The 16,889-nt window shown below is 43.6% G+C and overlaps 1 protein-coding gene across 1 annotated transcript; it reads left to right on the top strand.

The window, feature by feature from the left end:
- Positions 1–6,288: 6,288 nt before the first annotated feature.
- LOC129854298 (neuronal acetylcholine receptor subunit beta-4-like) lies at positions 6,289–16,811 on the top strand. The gene is made up of 6 exons (XM_055921183.1): positions 6,289–6,949; positions 12,708–12,853; positions 13,715–13,759; positions 14,227–14,336; positions 14,507–15,566; positions 16,147–16,811. The coding sequence occupies exons 1-6, from the start codon at positions 6,901–6,903 to the stop codon at positions 16,309–16,311; spliced, it is 1,575 nt and encodes a 524-aa protein (XP_055777158.1). The 5' UTR covers positions 6,289–6,900; the 3' UTR covers positions 16,312–16,811.
- The last annotated feature ends 78 nt before the right edge of the window (positions 16,812–16,889 follow it).

The raw sequence follows: 16,889 nt of genomic DNA, 5'->3' as shown, positions 1-16,889 counted from the left end.
CAGTTTACAATTGGCTCAATTGGCTCATTCATCCCCCTCCTCTCCCCTGTAACTACTCCCCAGGTCGTTGCTGCAAATGAGAATGTGTTCTCAGTCAACTTACCTGGTAAAATAACGGTAAAATAATTAAAAAAAATAAAATAAAAATCATGGCATCTGAAATGGTCAAAGCTTTCCTTTTGTGGTCAAGCCTTTACTCACAAGCACTCAAGCATTTAAAATATTGGGGCAGTTTGATAAGAACCTGTTATGTAATTCAGAAAGAGCAGAGAGTATTTCTCCCAAGGGCCTTGTTACTACGGTTTGAAAAACAGAATACCAAGCAGTCTTGCTAAACTATAATTCACCCAGAGAAAGCACTGCCTCTAAATGTCTATTAAAGCCTACCCACTGGGCACAGATGTCGATTCAATGTCTATTCCACATTGGTTCAACGTCCTTTCATTGAAATGATGTGGAAACAGAGTTGATTCAACCAGTGTGTGCTCAGTGTGTGGGAAATATGATCTATCAGCAGGAATATGTTTTATGCATGCCTACACCCTCTGACAGTGATGTATTCCAACCAGTTGTCTCTTGTACCTTTCCAGAAGTTGAAATCCATCACATATATGAACTTCATAAAGGATTACTTTCACAAGATGTTGGACATCTCAGTATGATATCCAGAAAGGAAGGTTAACACAGAAACAGAAAGTAGGGGAAGGAGAGTGACTGAATCAGGCCACTAATGTAAAGGAGAATTCCTGACTGGACACCCTTCAGATCTTGAGAGAAAACAGGCTCTGGTCTTCCAGGAAGCTTATGGAGATTAGACCCAGGAAAAACAAACATAGCAAATCAGATCGAACACATTCTCTTGGCCATCCAAAGAACAAACTGTCAACCTAAGAACATTTTGAGTGTCACACAGATACTACCAAGGTGTGCACTTTCAGACTTCTTGTTTTACTTCAGTTTCAAGGTATAGCTCTAAATACACAAAGAAACAGGGTTATTACTGAGTTGAAGAACATGCCAAGTGTTACTGGAAATGAGGGCAGTAGACATCCCTGTCACAGGGAGAGGGGGAAGGGGAGAGAGAGAGTGAGAACAATAACAAAGCGCCGCCCCTGTTTTGCCCCTCAGAAAAAGGGATGGAGCTGGAGAAATGTAACCACTCTCAATTGCATAGATAGAGCTATGGATGGAAGGACTGACCATCCAAATCAAATTTATAGTTTTAACCATGTTTTGAGGCAGTACATTGTTTGTTTAAAATTATGTTGTTTACAAACATTGGAGTAAAACAAGCTTATATTTTAGGTGCTGATTGGGTATAACAGTTCAGGATGCATTTATAATTTATATTCTTCAAAAATTCATGGGTATATATATATCATTAATTTAAGTCCAAAACTTGATGAAGCCACTAAGGATTCTTGCTTTAACATAATTAACTATGGATCCGTTTGTAAAATGAACTGGCTCGTTTTGGGGAGAGACCCATTTGGTGGAACCTCATAATCAATCAATCAATCAATAAAATGTATTTATAAAGCCCTTCTTACATCAGCTGATGTCACAAAGTGCTGTACAGAAACCCAGCCTAAAACCCCAAACAGCAAGCAATGCAGGTGTAGAAGCACGGTGGCTAGGAAAAACTCCCTAGGAAAGGCCAAAACCTAGGAAGAAACCTAGAGAGGAACCAGGCTATGAGGGTTGGCCAGTTCTCTTCTGGCTGTGCTGGGTGGAGATTATAACAGAACATGGCCAAGATGTTCAAATTTTCATAGATGACCAGCAGGGTCAAATAATAATAATCACAGTGGCTTTTCAAAGCCGATCATTCAGAGTATCTCTACCACTCCTGCTGTCTCTAGAGAGTTGAAAACAGCAGGTCTGAGACATGTAGCACGTCCGGTGAACAGGTCAGGGTTCCATGGCCGCAGGCAGAACAGTTGAAACTGGAGCAGCAGCACGGCCAGGTGGACTGGGGACAGAGAGGAGTCATCAGGCCAGGTAGTCCTGATGCATGGTCTTAGGGCTCAGGTACTCCGAGAGAGAGAAAGAAAGAGAGAAAGAGAGAAAGAGAAAAAGAAAGAGAGAGAAAGAGAGAGAGAATTAGAGAGAGCATACTTAAATTCACACAGGACACCGGATAAGACAGGAGAAATACTCCAGATATAACAGACTGACCCTAGCCCCCCGAAACATAAACTACTGCAGCATAAATACTGGAGGCTGAGACAGGAGGGGTCGGGAGACACTGTGGCCCCATCATGCGATACCCCCAGACAGGGCAAAACAGGCAGGATATAACCAAACCCACTTAGCATTAACATAGCATATAACACCACTAGAGGGATATCTTCATCCACCAACTTACCATCCTGTGACAAGGCCGAGTAAGGCCCACAAAGATCTCCGCCACGGCACAACCCAAGGGGGGGTGCCAACCCGGACAAGAAGATCACGTCAGTGACTCAACCCACTCAAGTGACGCACCCCTCCTAGGGACAGCATGGAAGAGCACCAGTAAGCCAGTGACTCAGCCCCTGTAATAGGGTTAGAGGCAGAGAATCCCAGTGGAGAGAGGGGACCCGGCCAGGCAGAGACAGCAAGGGGGGTTCGTTGCTCCAGTGCCTTTCTGTTCACCTTCACACTCCTGGGCCAGACTACACTCAATCATAGGACCTACTGAAGAGATGAGTCTTCAATAACGACCGAGTCTGCGTCTCTCACATGGGTAGGCAGACCATTCCATAAAAATTGAGCTCCACAGGAGAAAGCCCTGTCTCCAGCTTTTTGCTTAGAAATTCTAGGGACAGTAAGGAGGCCTGTGTCTTGTGACCGTAGCGTACGTGTAGGTATGTACAGCAGGACCAAATCGGAAAGATAGGTAGGAGCAAGCCCATGTAATGCTTTGTAGGTTAACAGTAAAACCTTGAAATCAGCCCTTGCCTTAACAGGAAGCCAGTTTAGAGGCTAGCACTGGAGTAATATGATATTGTTTTGGGGTTCTAGTCAAGATTCTAGCAGCCGTGTTTAGCACTAACTGAAGTTTATTTAGTGCTTTATCCGGGTAGCCGGAAAGTAGAGCATTGCAGGAATCTCATCTAGGAGGGCCAAAAGCATGTATTTTTCATTTTTCTGCATCATTTCTGGACAGAAAGTTCATGATTTTTGCAATGTTACGTAGATGGAAAAAAGCTGTCCTTGAAACAGTCTTGATATGTTCATCAAAAGAGAGATCAGGGTCCAGAGTAACACCGAGGTCCTTCACAGTTTTGTTTGAAAAGACTGTACAACCATCAAGATCAATTGTCAGATTCAACAGAAGATCTCTGTTTCTTGGGACCAAGAACAAGCATCTCTGTTTTGTCTGAGTTTAAAAGTAGAAAGCGTTTCATATACATTGTTTGTCTTCAGGAAGGCAGTGAGTTGCTGTGCAACAGCTTTGTTTTGTTTTTTTGAGAGGAATGGGAGATTCGATATAGGCCAATAGTTTTTTATATTTTCTGAGTCAAGGTTTTAGTTTTTTCAAGAGAGGCTTTATTACTGCTACTTTTAGTGAGTTTGGTACACATCCGGTGGATAGAGAGTCGTTTATTATGTTCAACATAGTAGGGCCAAGCACAGGAAGCAGCTCTTTCAGTAGTTTAGTTGGAATAGGGTCCAGTATGCAGCTTGAAGGTTTAGATGCCATGATTATTTTCATCAATGTGTCAAGAGATATAGTACTAAAAAACTTGAGTGTCTCCCTTGATCCTAGGTCCTGGCAGAGTTGTGCAGACTCAGGACAAATGAGTTCATAACGGCTTCACACAATGCTGGTGTGAAGTGTAAGGTGTAACTATTCTGTAAACAGGGGTGTCCTGTTTTATCTTACCCACCTAAATGCTGAAATGTCTTGTAAACAACAGTATATTCTGATTAACCAGGGACGTAGAGTGCGGATTAAATTAAACATGTTCCTGATCAATCTACACACAATACCCCATAATGACAAAGCAAAAACAGGTTTAAAAGTACAGAGAGATCCTTGATGAAAACCTGCTCCAGAGCGCTCCAGAGCGCTCCTGTCACGACTTCGACCGAGGCAGGCTCTCCTTCCCGTTCGGGTGGCGTTCGGCGGTCGTCGTCACCGGCCTATTAGCTGCCACTGTTCCTTTTCTCCCCCTCCCTATGTGTTTATTGGGCGCACCTGTTTTGTATGAGGGGTAATTAGTTGGGCTTATTTAATCAGCCGGCATTCACGTTTCTTTGTGCGGGATTGTTTGCTTGTAAGTAGTGGTGTTGATTGTGTGCTACATATTTTCTGGACTGAGTTCTTTTACCCCGTGTCTGGGGTTGGTTATATTGTACACTCAGTGTGTTAATAGGGTGGACTAGATGGTCCGTGTTCATTAAAGAACATTTTGGATTTGGCACCTGCTGTTTCCTGCGTGTTGACTCCACACTCTGACACCCAGGCCTTACAGCTCCGGACCTCAGACTGGGGCCATCGTTCACCTTCCAACAGGACAACGACCCTAAGCACACAGCAAGACAACGCAGGAGTGGCTTCGGGACAAGTCTCTGAATGTCCTTGAGTGGCCCAGCCAGAGCCCGGACTTGAACCAGATCGAACATCTCTGGAGAGACCTGAAAATAGCTGTGCAGCGACCGTCCCCATCCAATCTGACAGAGCTTGAGAATATCTGCTGAAAAGAATGGGAGAAACCCCCCAAATAGTGCTGCGTAAAGGGTCTGAATATTTATGTAAATGTAAAATTTCTAAAAACCTGTTTTTACTTTGTCATTATGGGATATTGTGTGTAGATTGATGAGTGGAAAAAACGATCTCATCCATTTTAGAATAAGGCTGTAACGTAACAAAATGTGGAAAAAGTCAAGGGGTCTGAATACTTTCCGAATGCACTGTGTATAGAACAGCTGTCACGACTTCCGTCGAAGTCGGCCCCTCTCCTTGTTAGGGTGGTGTTCGGCGGTCGATGTCACCGGCTTTCTAGTCACCACCGATCCATGTTTCATTTTCGTTTTGTTTTGTCTGTATTACACACACCTGGTTTCAATTCCCATATCATGTTCCTTATTTAACCCTCTGGCATACCTTTCTGTTCTGTCCGTGATTGTTGGTGTCTTAGTGATTTGTTGTAGGTGTTAGTTTTGTATTTTCCTTGTTGGAATATTGCGTGTTTGTTTTATTGAGTAAACTCAGTTGTTTTACTCTAAACTGTGTCCTGCGCCTGACTCCGCTACATCTCTGCACCCAATCGCTGACAACAGCTCCATTCTCCTTATGTCCAGATCATCTATGGAACAAATGAAGGTTGTTGAACTCTCATCATCAAAACAATACCAGGATGTTACATGTTTGTTGTTCATTACAACGAGGGCTTGCTCTCTTTGATACAGCTTCTTCATTGGCCATAATAATGAGGGGTTGAGCAGTGTGCAGACGGTAAATCTGATGGGCTGAGAATGCTCTGTCATTGGACTGACTTGGGTCCACTGCTGTAAATCTGGCCCACCCAGAGACACAGGGTTGTGTATCATGCACCAGACCTTGTAAACATCTTCACCAAACTTGTGTGGCGTCACTGAATTCCCCAACTCATCACACAACCACCAGGATAGCCAGAGAAGATATGTAGCAGGAAACAAACAATTTTAATTAGCTGTGGTTATCCGGCCAGGGCATCCAGACATGGGAGCCACTGAACTGAGAGGTCAGAGTCTGTGTCAGTGTTGGATTAGTGAGTGTTTGTGCTGTGACTGAAAGAGGCAGGTAGGTGAGAGATGTGTGTGTGTGTGTGTGAGAGAGAGAGAGAGAGAGAGAGAGAGAGAGAGAGAGAGAGAGAGAGAGAGAGAGAGAGAGAGAGAGAGAGAGAGAGAGAGAGAGAGAGAGAGAGGTCCCACCAAGTGCAGCACACTCATGCCATCTGATGAGGGGACAGACACTCTTCTGATCGTCTAACACAGTATGGACACTAATACAAAGTGTCATAAAGGGCTCCAGTCCACTTGGTTGTCAGTTAAGTGAGAAATATCCATTTAGGGTAACTTACTGTAGGTCATCATGTGACCTAATTGGTGTTTTGGTGACTTATGTGGCAGGTTTGATATTGGGAAAATAATATATATATTTTTTAAACTAGCATACATACAGTATAGGGGTCTAGAATCAACCCATGGCACTATGGTCACATATGGTCATATGAATATAGATTTGATAGAGGCCTGGCCTGGCCTCCCCTCATAACTTCGTTCCTCTCTAGGTTTCTTCCTAGGATCCTGCCTTTCTAGGGAGCTTTTCCTAGCCACCGTGCTTCTACACCTGCATTGCTTGCTGTTTGGGGTTTTAGGCTGGGTTTCTGTACAGCACTTTGTGACATCAGCTGATGTAAGAAGGGCTTTATAAATACATTTGATTGATAGATTTTGTTGTGGATTAATACATGAAGAAAACAAAACATTTGTATTGTCATAAATGTTATTGTCTATAGCCTAAGTAGTATCACAGAAATCTGCCTATAACCCATAACAGATCACATGGTTAAGTATCAACATTGAAGGAAGAACGGAAAATAGCAATTAGTCGATCCAAGATTTGCGCTCAGGAGATCGTGTTGTGTGTGAGAGCGATGCGCAACGAGTAAGGAAGGTGGAACGGTGTATGTTGGGGAAAGGGTCTCGTTTCTATCCCAACGCTGCTGCAAATCTCGACCTGGTACAGACACACCGTTTTAAGTAAACATTTGTTATAACTAATGCGGGTGTCGTTATTTGTAGAGCCGGACAGGCGCGCGTGTATGGAGCTTTTTAGGAGTTGGGAATGCTCGGTAAGCACGTTAGATCCTATTCGTATTAGGCTTCCTGAATGAGGACACGGATGGATATCGTGACACTGTCAAAATGACACGGACTCTCACTCTCCTCGCTTTCCTTTTCACTTTGTTAAAACGTAAGTATTTCATGTATGTGAATTTCGATTGCATTGTCAGTTCAGTTGAAAAATCTCTCTACAATGGGTTGTTGTTCTTGTCGTTGTTATAACTGTGCATCTTCAGAAAGGAGGTTCACTTTTGTAATTCACCTATATATTTTATTATCAAAGAGGAACATAGTTCAACATGTATTGGTGCCTTAATTTCAACAATCATATGTCTTAAATAAATTAGATACAATACTGTCAAGAGAATAAAACAATATTTGTATTACCCTTATTATTTACTTTAATCCGGCACACTCCATTTAGTATGATATGTTACGTTTGGTATGGCATGTATTAATTTATGGATATCCATCATCCATTTCAAATGATATGTTATGAATTACAATGTGTATGATATATTACCAATATGCAAAACCTACAATATGATACGATTTTGCAAATGTACAAAGTGTTACGAATCTTCAAAAGGTATGATATGTTACGAATTCCAATTTGTTGTGGCAACGTAGCTAACACTAATGCTAGCTAGCTGGCTAACATTAGCTACGCTAGGGGTAGGGTTAAGGTTAGGTTAAAGGGTTAGGGGAAGGGTTAGCTAAAAGGGTTAAGGGAAGGGTTAGCTAATATGCTAAGTAGTTGCAAAGTAGCTAAAAAGTAGTTAGTAGTGTAAAAATGGATAATTAGCTAGTTGTTCGTGATGAGACTGAAAATTCAACCTTTGGGTTGCTAGATGTTCGCATTATATGCCCACCCACCTTTCATTTTTTGCCTTAAATAGCCTTCTGTCTTATGTAACCATACCACACCTAACATATATATATATTTTTTCTTTTCTCATAACATCTCATCTCAAACATCTCATTCCAAAATCATGGCCATTAATATGGAGTTGCTCCCCCTTTGCTGCTATAACAGCCCCCCTCTTCTGGGAAGGCTTTCCACTAGATGTTGGAACATTGCTGCGGGGACATGCTTCCATTCAGTATTAGTGAGGTCGGAGGCCTGGACAAGTCTCTGAATGTCCTTGAGTGGCCCAGCCAGAGCCCGGACTTGAACCTGATCGAACATCTTTGGAGAGACCTGAAAATAGCTGTGCAGCAATCCCCATCCAACCTGACAAAGCTTGACAGGATCTGCAGAGAAAATTTGGAGAACCTCCCCAAATACAGGTGTGCCAAGCTTGTAGCGTCATACCCAAGAAGTCTTGATGCTGTAATCCCTGCCAAAGGTGCTTCAACAAAGTACTGATTAAAGGGTCTGAACTTACCTGGTAAAATAATGGTAAAATAAAATAAAAATTGTCAAAGACTCCAGCCACCCTAGTCATACTGTTCTCTCTGCTACCGCAGCGGTACTGGAGTGCCAAGTCTAGGTCCATGAGGCTTATAAACAGCTTCTACCACCCAAGCCATAGGACTACTGAACATCTCATCAATTGGCTACCCAGACTATTTGCATCTCCATAGACAAACATTGGTAGTAGAATGGCCTTACTGAAGGTCTCAGTGACTTTCAACATGGCATCATAGGATGCCACCTTTCCAACAAGTCAGTTTGTCAAATTTCTGCCCTGCTATACAATTTGCATTCCCCCCCCCCCCTCTTTTATACTGCTGATACTCTCTGTTATTATCTATGCATAAGTCACTTTAATAACTCTACATACATGTATATATTACCTCAATTACCTCAACTAACTGGTGCCCCCGCACATTGACTCTGTACCGGTACCCCTTGTATATAGCCTCGCTATTGTTATTTTACTGCTGCTCTTTAATTATTTGTTACTTTTATTTCTTATTTTTCTTTAGGTATTTGTCTTAAAACTGCATTGTTTGGTTAATTACTTGTAAGTATTGTATTGGGCGCATGTGACAAATAAAATGTGATTTGATTTGAATAAAAATAATTGTAATATTTTTTTTTCTTTCTAAAAACCTGTTTTTGCTTTGTCATTGTGGGGTATTGTGTGTGGATTGATGAGAATAAGGCTGTAACGTAACAAAATGTTGAAAAAGTCAAGGGGTCTGAATACTTCCAGAAGGCACTGTATAGTGTATATTTCAATGCAAATGCTCTCTCTTATCCTGATGCTCTAAGTCAAACCTGTTACAGTAGCCTTTACAATCAGTCAGCAAATATAAGGGCATTCTGGGTATTATCATAGAAAACATGTGTGTATTCACTGTACTGTGGTTAGAGGAGGAGTTTGGTTAAAAGGTTTCCAACAAATGGGCATCAATTGGCCACAATAACAATGATTAAGGAGCTCTGACCGGCCCTTCTCAGGAAGAGAGGGAAGTCACTGGGAGAGTAAAGGATCATATATCACACTTTGCCTATACAGTACACTGGTCATTTACAGCACCTTCTTGCAAGGGAATTTGACAGCGGGGATAGATGCTATGTGTAGCTTTTAACTTGTCCACTCTGCCTTGTTTGGTTCGTTGTCATAGCATGTATGGCCTGAAAATAAAGCCAGGGCAAATGGCTAAAGCACACAGACCTGGCTGGTGACCAGGCTACATCGTCTGTCTGTGCTCAGCGTGGAGAACCTGCCAGTAATATTCTAACCATACAGCTGAATGCCACAGTGTTCTGTAATCAGTGGGACCTCTGGCATGTCTTGAGGGCCAACACTGAAATCCAGATGACAGGATGTTTTTTGCCTGCTGTTTTCTATTGGGTCAAAAGACAGGGTGCATTATGCACCTCCAAATCTCGTCATAGATGCAATTTTTGAGAATGCAGTATTCTGGAGCGTAGAGCAGAGTAACCTTTTTAAAAGTCAACCGTTGCTGATTCAGTCACTATTAACACCACTGCCCTCTCCTGCCAATCACATAATGTCAACGCCACACTTTTAAATTGTTGCCATTAAAAGGAATGTACACTCAAATCAACTGTTATTTGTCACATGCGCCGAATACAACAGGTGTAGACCTTACCGTGAAATGCTTACTGACAAGCCCTTAACCAACAGTGCAGTTCAAGAAAGAGTTAAGAAAATATTGAAAAAGTAAAATAAAAAATAACACGAGAAAATTACATAACAATAACGAGGCTATATACAGGGGGTACCGGTACCGAGTCAATGTGCGGGGGTACAGGTTAGTCGAGGTAATTTGTACATGTAGGTAGGGGTAAAGTGACTATGCATAGATAATAAACAGTGTCAATGTAAATAGCCATTTGATTAATTGTTCAGCAGTCTTATGGCTTGGGGGTAGAAGCTGTTAAGGAGCCTTTTGGACCAAGACATGGCGCTCCGGTACTGCTTAACGTTCTGTAGCAGAGAGAACAGTCTATGACTTTGGTGACTGGAGTCTTTGACCATTTTTTGGGCCTTCCTCTGACACCGCATAGTGTATAGGTCCTGGATCGCAGGAAGCTTGGCCCCAGTGATGTACTGGGCCGTACATACTACCCTCTGTAGCGCCTTCTGCTCAGATGCCGAGCAGTTACCATACCAGGCGGTGATGCAACCAGTCAGGATGCTCTCGATGGTGCAGCTGTAGAGCCTTTTGAGGATCTGGGGACACATGCCCATTCTTTTCAGTCTCTTGAGGGGGAAAAGGTGGTGTCCTGCCCTCTTCACGACTGTCTTGGTATGTTTGGACCATGATAGTTCGTTGGTGATGTGGACACCAAAGACCTTGAAACTCTTGACACACTCCACTACAGCCCCGACAATGTTAATAGGGGCCTGTTCGGCCTTTCTTTTCCTATAGTCCACGATCATCTCCTTTGTCTTGCTCACATTGGGGGAGAGGTTGTTGTCCTGGCACCACTCCGCCAGGTCTCTTACCTCCTCCCTATAGGCTGTCACCCCTTTCAAGACCCAGTTGATACACACACACACACACACACACACACACACACACACACACACACACACACACACACACACACACACACACACACACACACACACACACACACACACACACACACTGTAATAGCCCTTCTCAGCAGGTAGTGATTAGTAGTTTGAGTTGCCTGCTCTCCCACTGGCCAGTGCCCTTCACCTCTGGGTAAAGAGTGTGGATGTTTGACAGCAGCCTCCCAGGGCTTTGACAACATGCCATCTGTCTTGTAGAGGACCCATTGTGTTTGATGGGAGTCCAGCCAAGTGACTGATGATAGGGGAGCCATGAAAACATGCACCAGTCTATTGTCTGTTGGACACTCCTGAACTCTCAACTCTACATGAAACTATAACTCAATAATTAGGATTTGTGGTGATTGCCTGGCACAAACTGGCACATGGGCCTGTCTGATAATAAACTATGGGGAAGAGATCTATAGTCAAAACATGTATCTTATTTTTACTTACCATAATCTGTAAATGTGAATCTATACTATGCATACCAGTCTCCCTTGGCTAAAATTAGAGGAGAGTCTGACTGCATCACTTCTTGTTTTTATAAGAAACAATGTGTTGAAAAGTCCAAATTGTTTGCATAGTCAATTTACACATATCACGGACACACACACACTTTCCCCACCAGACATGCCACCAGGGGTCTTTTCACAGTCCCCAAATCCAGAACAAATGTAAGAAAATGTACAGTATTATAAAGAGCCATGATTGCATGGAACTCCCTTCCATCCAAGATTGCTCAAGTAAACAGCAAACCTGGTTTAAAAAAAACAACGCCTATCCCCTATTTGATCTAGATATTGTGTGTATGTACTGAAATGTAGTCCACTTCACATTTTATATGTATGTATATCTGTTCTTGAGCTGTTCTTGTCTATTAATGTTCAGTATTACTTCATGTTTCATGTTTTGTGTGGACCCCAGGAAGAGTAGCTTCTGCTATCGCAACAGCTAATGGGGATCCTAATAAAATACCAAATATCAAACCATGAATCTTCAAATTAATATTTTTCAATGCAACAGTCTTAGCAGCTATTGTAAAGATTACTCCAGGGTATGTACCATTTGACTAAGCATTTTTCTCCAAAACAATTTCTCCTGACTGTTCTACCCAGCTGCTCTCTGCTACTGTATGACAGAGCATTACTCACTATAGAGGAGGGCTGGTGGGGGAAGAGATGGTTGTTGGTGGAAGAGAGAGCGTTTTATCATCTACGCCTCCCTGTCCTTCCTCTTTCGGGGAGGGGGGGGGGGGGGTAAACTGACTTGCGCATCGTGGTGGTATTCATGGCTGGAGCTCATGGCTGATCATGTGGCTTTAGGGTCTGGCTCTGCAACAGCAGAATCGTTAACATTCTGCAGAAACATCTTCCCTCCCATATCGTGGATATTAATTATTAAAGGCTCCAAAGCCCCCATATTTTCCCCCCCTATCTATTTAACACAGCCCAAGCCCTATCAGACATTCAGTTTGTTTGGAGTGATATTAAACACTTCCAGGTGCAAGGGTATAAAAACCAGGAAGTGTCACAGTAGGTGTTTTGCTCTGCTCCTCTTTGTCCTGGGTTGGGGAGCTGAAAGACTGAAAGACTGAAGTCAGCAACACAGTTTTCATCCAGTCCACAGAGCTATATAACATGCTCCATGAAACAACATAAAAAGACAGGCGTGACAGTCCAGCTATAAAACATGCTCCATGAAACAACATAAAAAGACAGTCCAGCTATAAAACCAGTGACTAAACACAACAGATTCAGCCAGCGGGTCTTTTTTTAATCACACAGTAATCTCCTTTTTTCATTGTCATAACACAATTGCAATAAAGGTACCAACTCTGACTATTTTCCGCAATTATCTCCAAATCACTGTTGACTCTTTCCACAGGTGGCAGTTGTGCGGACTCAGAGGAGCGTCTGATGAACTGGCTGCTTAGAAACGATCGCTACAACAAGCTGATCCGCCCAGCTGTGAACAGGACAGAGCGGGTCACTGTCAAACTACAGGTGTCCCTGGCCCAACTCATCAGTGTGGTCAGTCTCATGATAGCCATTCCATAGAGCCAGTTAGAGGCCCTGAGATGGAGAGGAGAGATGGGGCAGATGAGGGAGACCACAGAGGGAGAGGAGAGACCAGAGATGAGAAAACAGAAAGGGAGAGCAGAGCTCAGAGGAGTCAGTGGCAACCATGTTAATTACTTACACACATTCTACTGAAAGGCCCTGGCCCTAATGACAGCATGGGTATAGGATGGATCTGGCAGGGCTCTACGTCTCTGTCATGTCCAGATTGAAACTTCAGCTCATTGCCTAAGAAAGAGCTGTAAAGCTGCCTCAGGAGAGGACGTTGGAGTCCCACACTGATTTACAGGGTCCTCCCTTCCTCCCTGCCCTGGCATGGCCCAGAGAATATCATCAGGACACATACATTCTCTGTTTATGGCCTCTTATTGTATTCTTTGGTAATTGAAATGTGTAAAGTGTAATGGTATGAGAAGTGTGACATATTTGTTTTAAAGCATTGTGCTGCTGCGTGCATTGGAGGTTTGCCCACTCTGCTACCCACTCCTTTTTAGGGGTGTTCATTTTACTTGCTGTTCAGAGTTGATGCAAGCGCTCTGTGGATTTATCAACAGGTCCAACGGCGCTCAGATGGCAGATGTGTCCCAGGCGAGGGTGTCATTTATCTTAACAATTGACCCCATGTGCAGGGAATTTATTCAGTGTGAAAACACATCTCTCACTTTTACTCTCTTCTAAATCAAGCATGTGCACTAGATGAATGTGTGCTGGAGTCTGTATGTGTGTTTTGTCATTAAACATGCTTTGTGTATCGTATAGTAAATAGTCTGTTTTTAAATGAAGCTAACACTCCACCGCCTTTTTAATTTCCAGAATGAGAGAGAGCAGATTATGACCACCAATGTTTGGCTCACACAGGTAAGTGTGAAGATTATGGTCCTATCCTATTAATCATTCATTACTCAGTCTGTCCTCTCGTCCGTCTCCAGCTCCAGTGTCCTTCTCATTGAACCTGAATTGAAGCAGAACTATGCCTCTGACTCAGACAATCCGGAACAGAACAGAATGATAATTGTGCCCACACCCTTCACCACTTTTCATTTCAATGATAATGAATTGTGTAATTGGGAATGATCTGGTGTTGGCAGAGAGTCCTTATGTGACTGAGTGTAACAGTCAGAACAGTGAGGGTAGCCTATCAGTTAAGAGCGCTGGGCCAGTAACTGAAAGGTCTCTGGTTCGAATCCCTGAGCCGACTAGGTGAAACATGTCTCTATGTACCCTTGAGCAAGGCACTTAACACTAATTGCTTATCTAAGTCGCTCTGGATAAGAGTGTGTGCTAAATGACTACAATGTAAAATATATAACCCCCTGTCTCTCCAGCACTGGGATGACTACAGGCTATCATGGGACCCTTCTCAATATGATGGCATTGACAAGCTTCGTATTCCTTCCAGACACATCTGGCTACCTGATATTGTGCTCTATAACAAGTAAGTATTCATTGTCCAGATATATTTTCCAAATGATGTGCACATTTTCTCATGTAATTTACGGATCATGAAAATCTAACTTGTGATTGTAATACATTTTCTCATAAAGACATAATACGTTTCTGTAATAGAGTCCTCTCCCCCTACCTCCCTCATCACTCTCTCCATAGTGCGGATGGAACCTATGAGGTAACAGTCTTCACCAATGCCATTGTCCAGTTCAACGGCAGCATCGTCTGGCTCCCTCCGGCCATCTATAAGAGTGCCTGCAAGATCGAGGTCAAGCACTTCCCCTTTGACCAGCAGAACTGCACGCTCAAGTTCCGGTCATGGACCTACGACCACACCGAGCTCGATTTGGTCCTGAAGACAGGGGTGGCCAGCATGGATGACTTCACTCCCAGTGGGGAATGGGACATCTTGGCCCTGCCGGGCAGGCGGACGGTTAACCCTCTGGATCCTACCTACGTGGACCTCACCTATGACTTCATCATCAAGAGGAAGCCGCTGTTCTACACCATCAACCTAATCATCCCCTGTGTCCTCATCACCTCTCTGGCCATCCTGGTCTTCTACCTGCCGTCTGACTGTGGGGAGAAGATGACTTTGTGTATCTCAGTCCTCCTGGCCCTCACTGTGTTCCTCCTCCTGATTTCCAAGATCGTCCCTCCCACCTCGCTGGACGTGCCTCTGATCGGGAAGTACCTAATGTTCACCATGGTGCTGGTGACCTTCTCCATCATTACCAGTGTGTGTGTTCTCAATGTACACCACCGCTCCCCCAGCACACACACCATGCCCCCCTGGGTCAAGGTAGTGTTCCTCAACAAGCTGCCCCATCTGCTCTTCATGAGACGCCCGCAGAATAACTATGCCCGCCAGCGGCTACGCCAGCAGAGACAACTCCAAGCTCGCAGGTCCATCCTGGCGGACCTGGGCTACCCTGCCACCACTGCTGCCGCCATGTCTTCCTCTTCTGCCTTCCTCTCCTCTGCCTCGGCCTTCGCCTCCCCGGGACACTTTTACAACAAAGTCACAGCTCCACTGGGGTACACCCACACCTTCAGGAAGGGGGAGGCCCGCTCCACCGAGTTCCTGCCCAACAGCTTCTCCTCCTCCCAGGACCTCCGCCAGAGAGGCAGCCCAGACTGGGGGGGAGATGTACAGGAGGCAGTGGACGGGGTCCGCTTCGTGGCTGATCACATGATGGGGGACGATGATAACCAGAATGTAAGTGAACCATGACCGTGTCAATGGGGTTGGTGTTGTGAAATGAGCTGGAGTTAGGACTCAAAGCAGTGTTTTTTTATCCTTGGTCCTGCAGAGACGTAGTGTGTACAGCTTAGTACTTTAACACCTGGCTCCACTAATGATCATGACCGTAATCAGCTGGACCAGTTGTGTAAGTGCTGGGCTAGGACAAAAGCCTGCACACGCTGTGGTCCTCAAAGACCAGGAATGAAGAATACTAGGATGTGAGGTAGTTGAGAATAAAATCCAGTAAAATGACCCAGACTGTTGTAATAGATTGTTTTCTTAAACAAATCAATGTAAAAGTGAGGTGACCAGGCTTGAAAAATGTCCACTTTCAAAAACTGCTAACAGCAGAGGAGAGGGGTGAAAGGGTCAATAGCTTTTACAAGGTCTGGCTCAGTAATATTTAGACTGGTGCTTTCGCTTTGTTTCTTCATCTTATATTACATTTGCATAATGTTTTACTCAATCACATATTGTACTCCATACCCAATTTCTGCATGTCACAGGTGCATGACAGTAATATGGCCATACCTTGTTCTCTGTGTGTTCCCAGGTGATTGAGGACTGGAAGTATGTGGCAATGGTGGTGGACCGTATGTTCCTGTGGATCTTTATAATAGTGTGCGTGACTGGAACCCTGGGTCTCTTCCTCCAGCCTCTATTTCAGCATTCAATAGTCCCCATCCAGCAGCCCAGCTCAGACACACCCCATACCTGAACATTCCCAAGAAGTATGGTGGTCATACATAGAAATAAGGGTCATAGAACATCAACCAACGCCATGTGGCCTACAGCAATACAAGTCTCAGTGTCTCTTTCTGTTTCTACTACCTGGTCCTAACATGACACAATGGTACAATGAAGAGTTGACTTTTTTCATGTAGTTGAAGCAGAGATGCAAAGATGTCCCTCTAAAACTAGACTGAAAGTAGAAACATTACCCGGGTGGAGTAATAACCCACATAATACAGAGATATGTCAGATATCATTTGACTCCTATCCATGTTATGTCACCCTGTTGTTGAAATGTAAAGTGTCATGAAAAAAATCTATAAATGTATAAAAAGTTCAGTGAGTTTGATTAAATTCATTAACACCCAATGAAGTCTAAAGTGGTGGAGTACTTCATGAAATGATGTTCAGTGTGATAAAATAAAATAGCTTATAGACTCAGTTAAAGTAGTTAAATAGACTCAGTTAAAGCAATTTTCAAAGTGCAAATCAGAATATTAGGTCACGTTGATAAGATGGATATTGGGCAAATTCATGTAGCTCAGAACATTATGACTCAAGCTA

The sequence above is a fragment of the Salvelinus fontinalis genome, chromosome 4 (assembly GCF_029448725.1).
Source record: "Salvelinus fontinalis isolate EN_2023a chromosome 4, ASM2944872v1, whole genome shotgun sequence".
Lineage (NCBI taxonomy): Eukaryota > Metazoa > Chordata > Actinopteri > Salmoniformes > Salmonidae > Salvelinus > Salvelinus fontinalis.
This window is presented reverse-complemented; position numbering and strand designations above follow the sequence as displayed.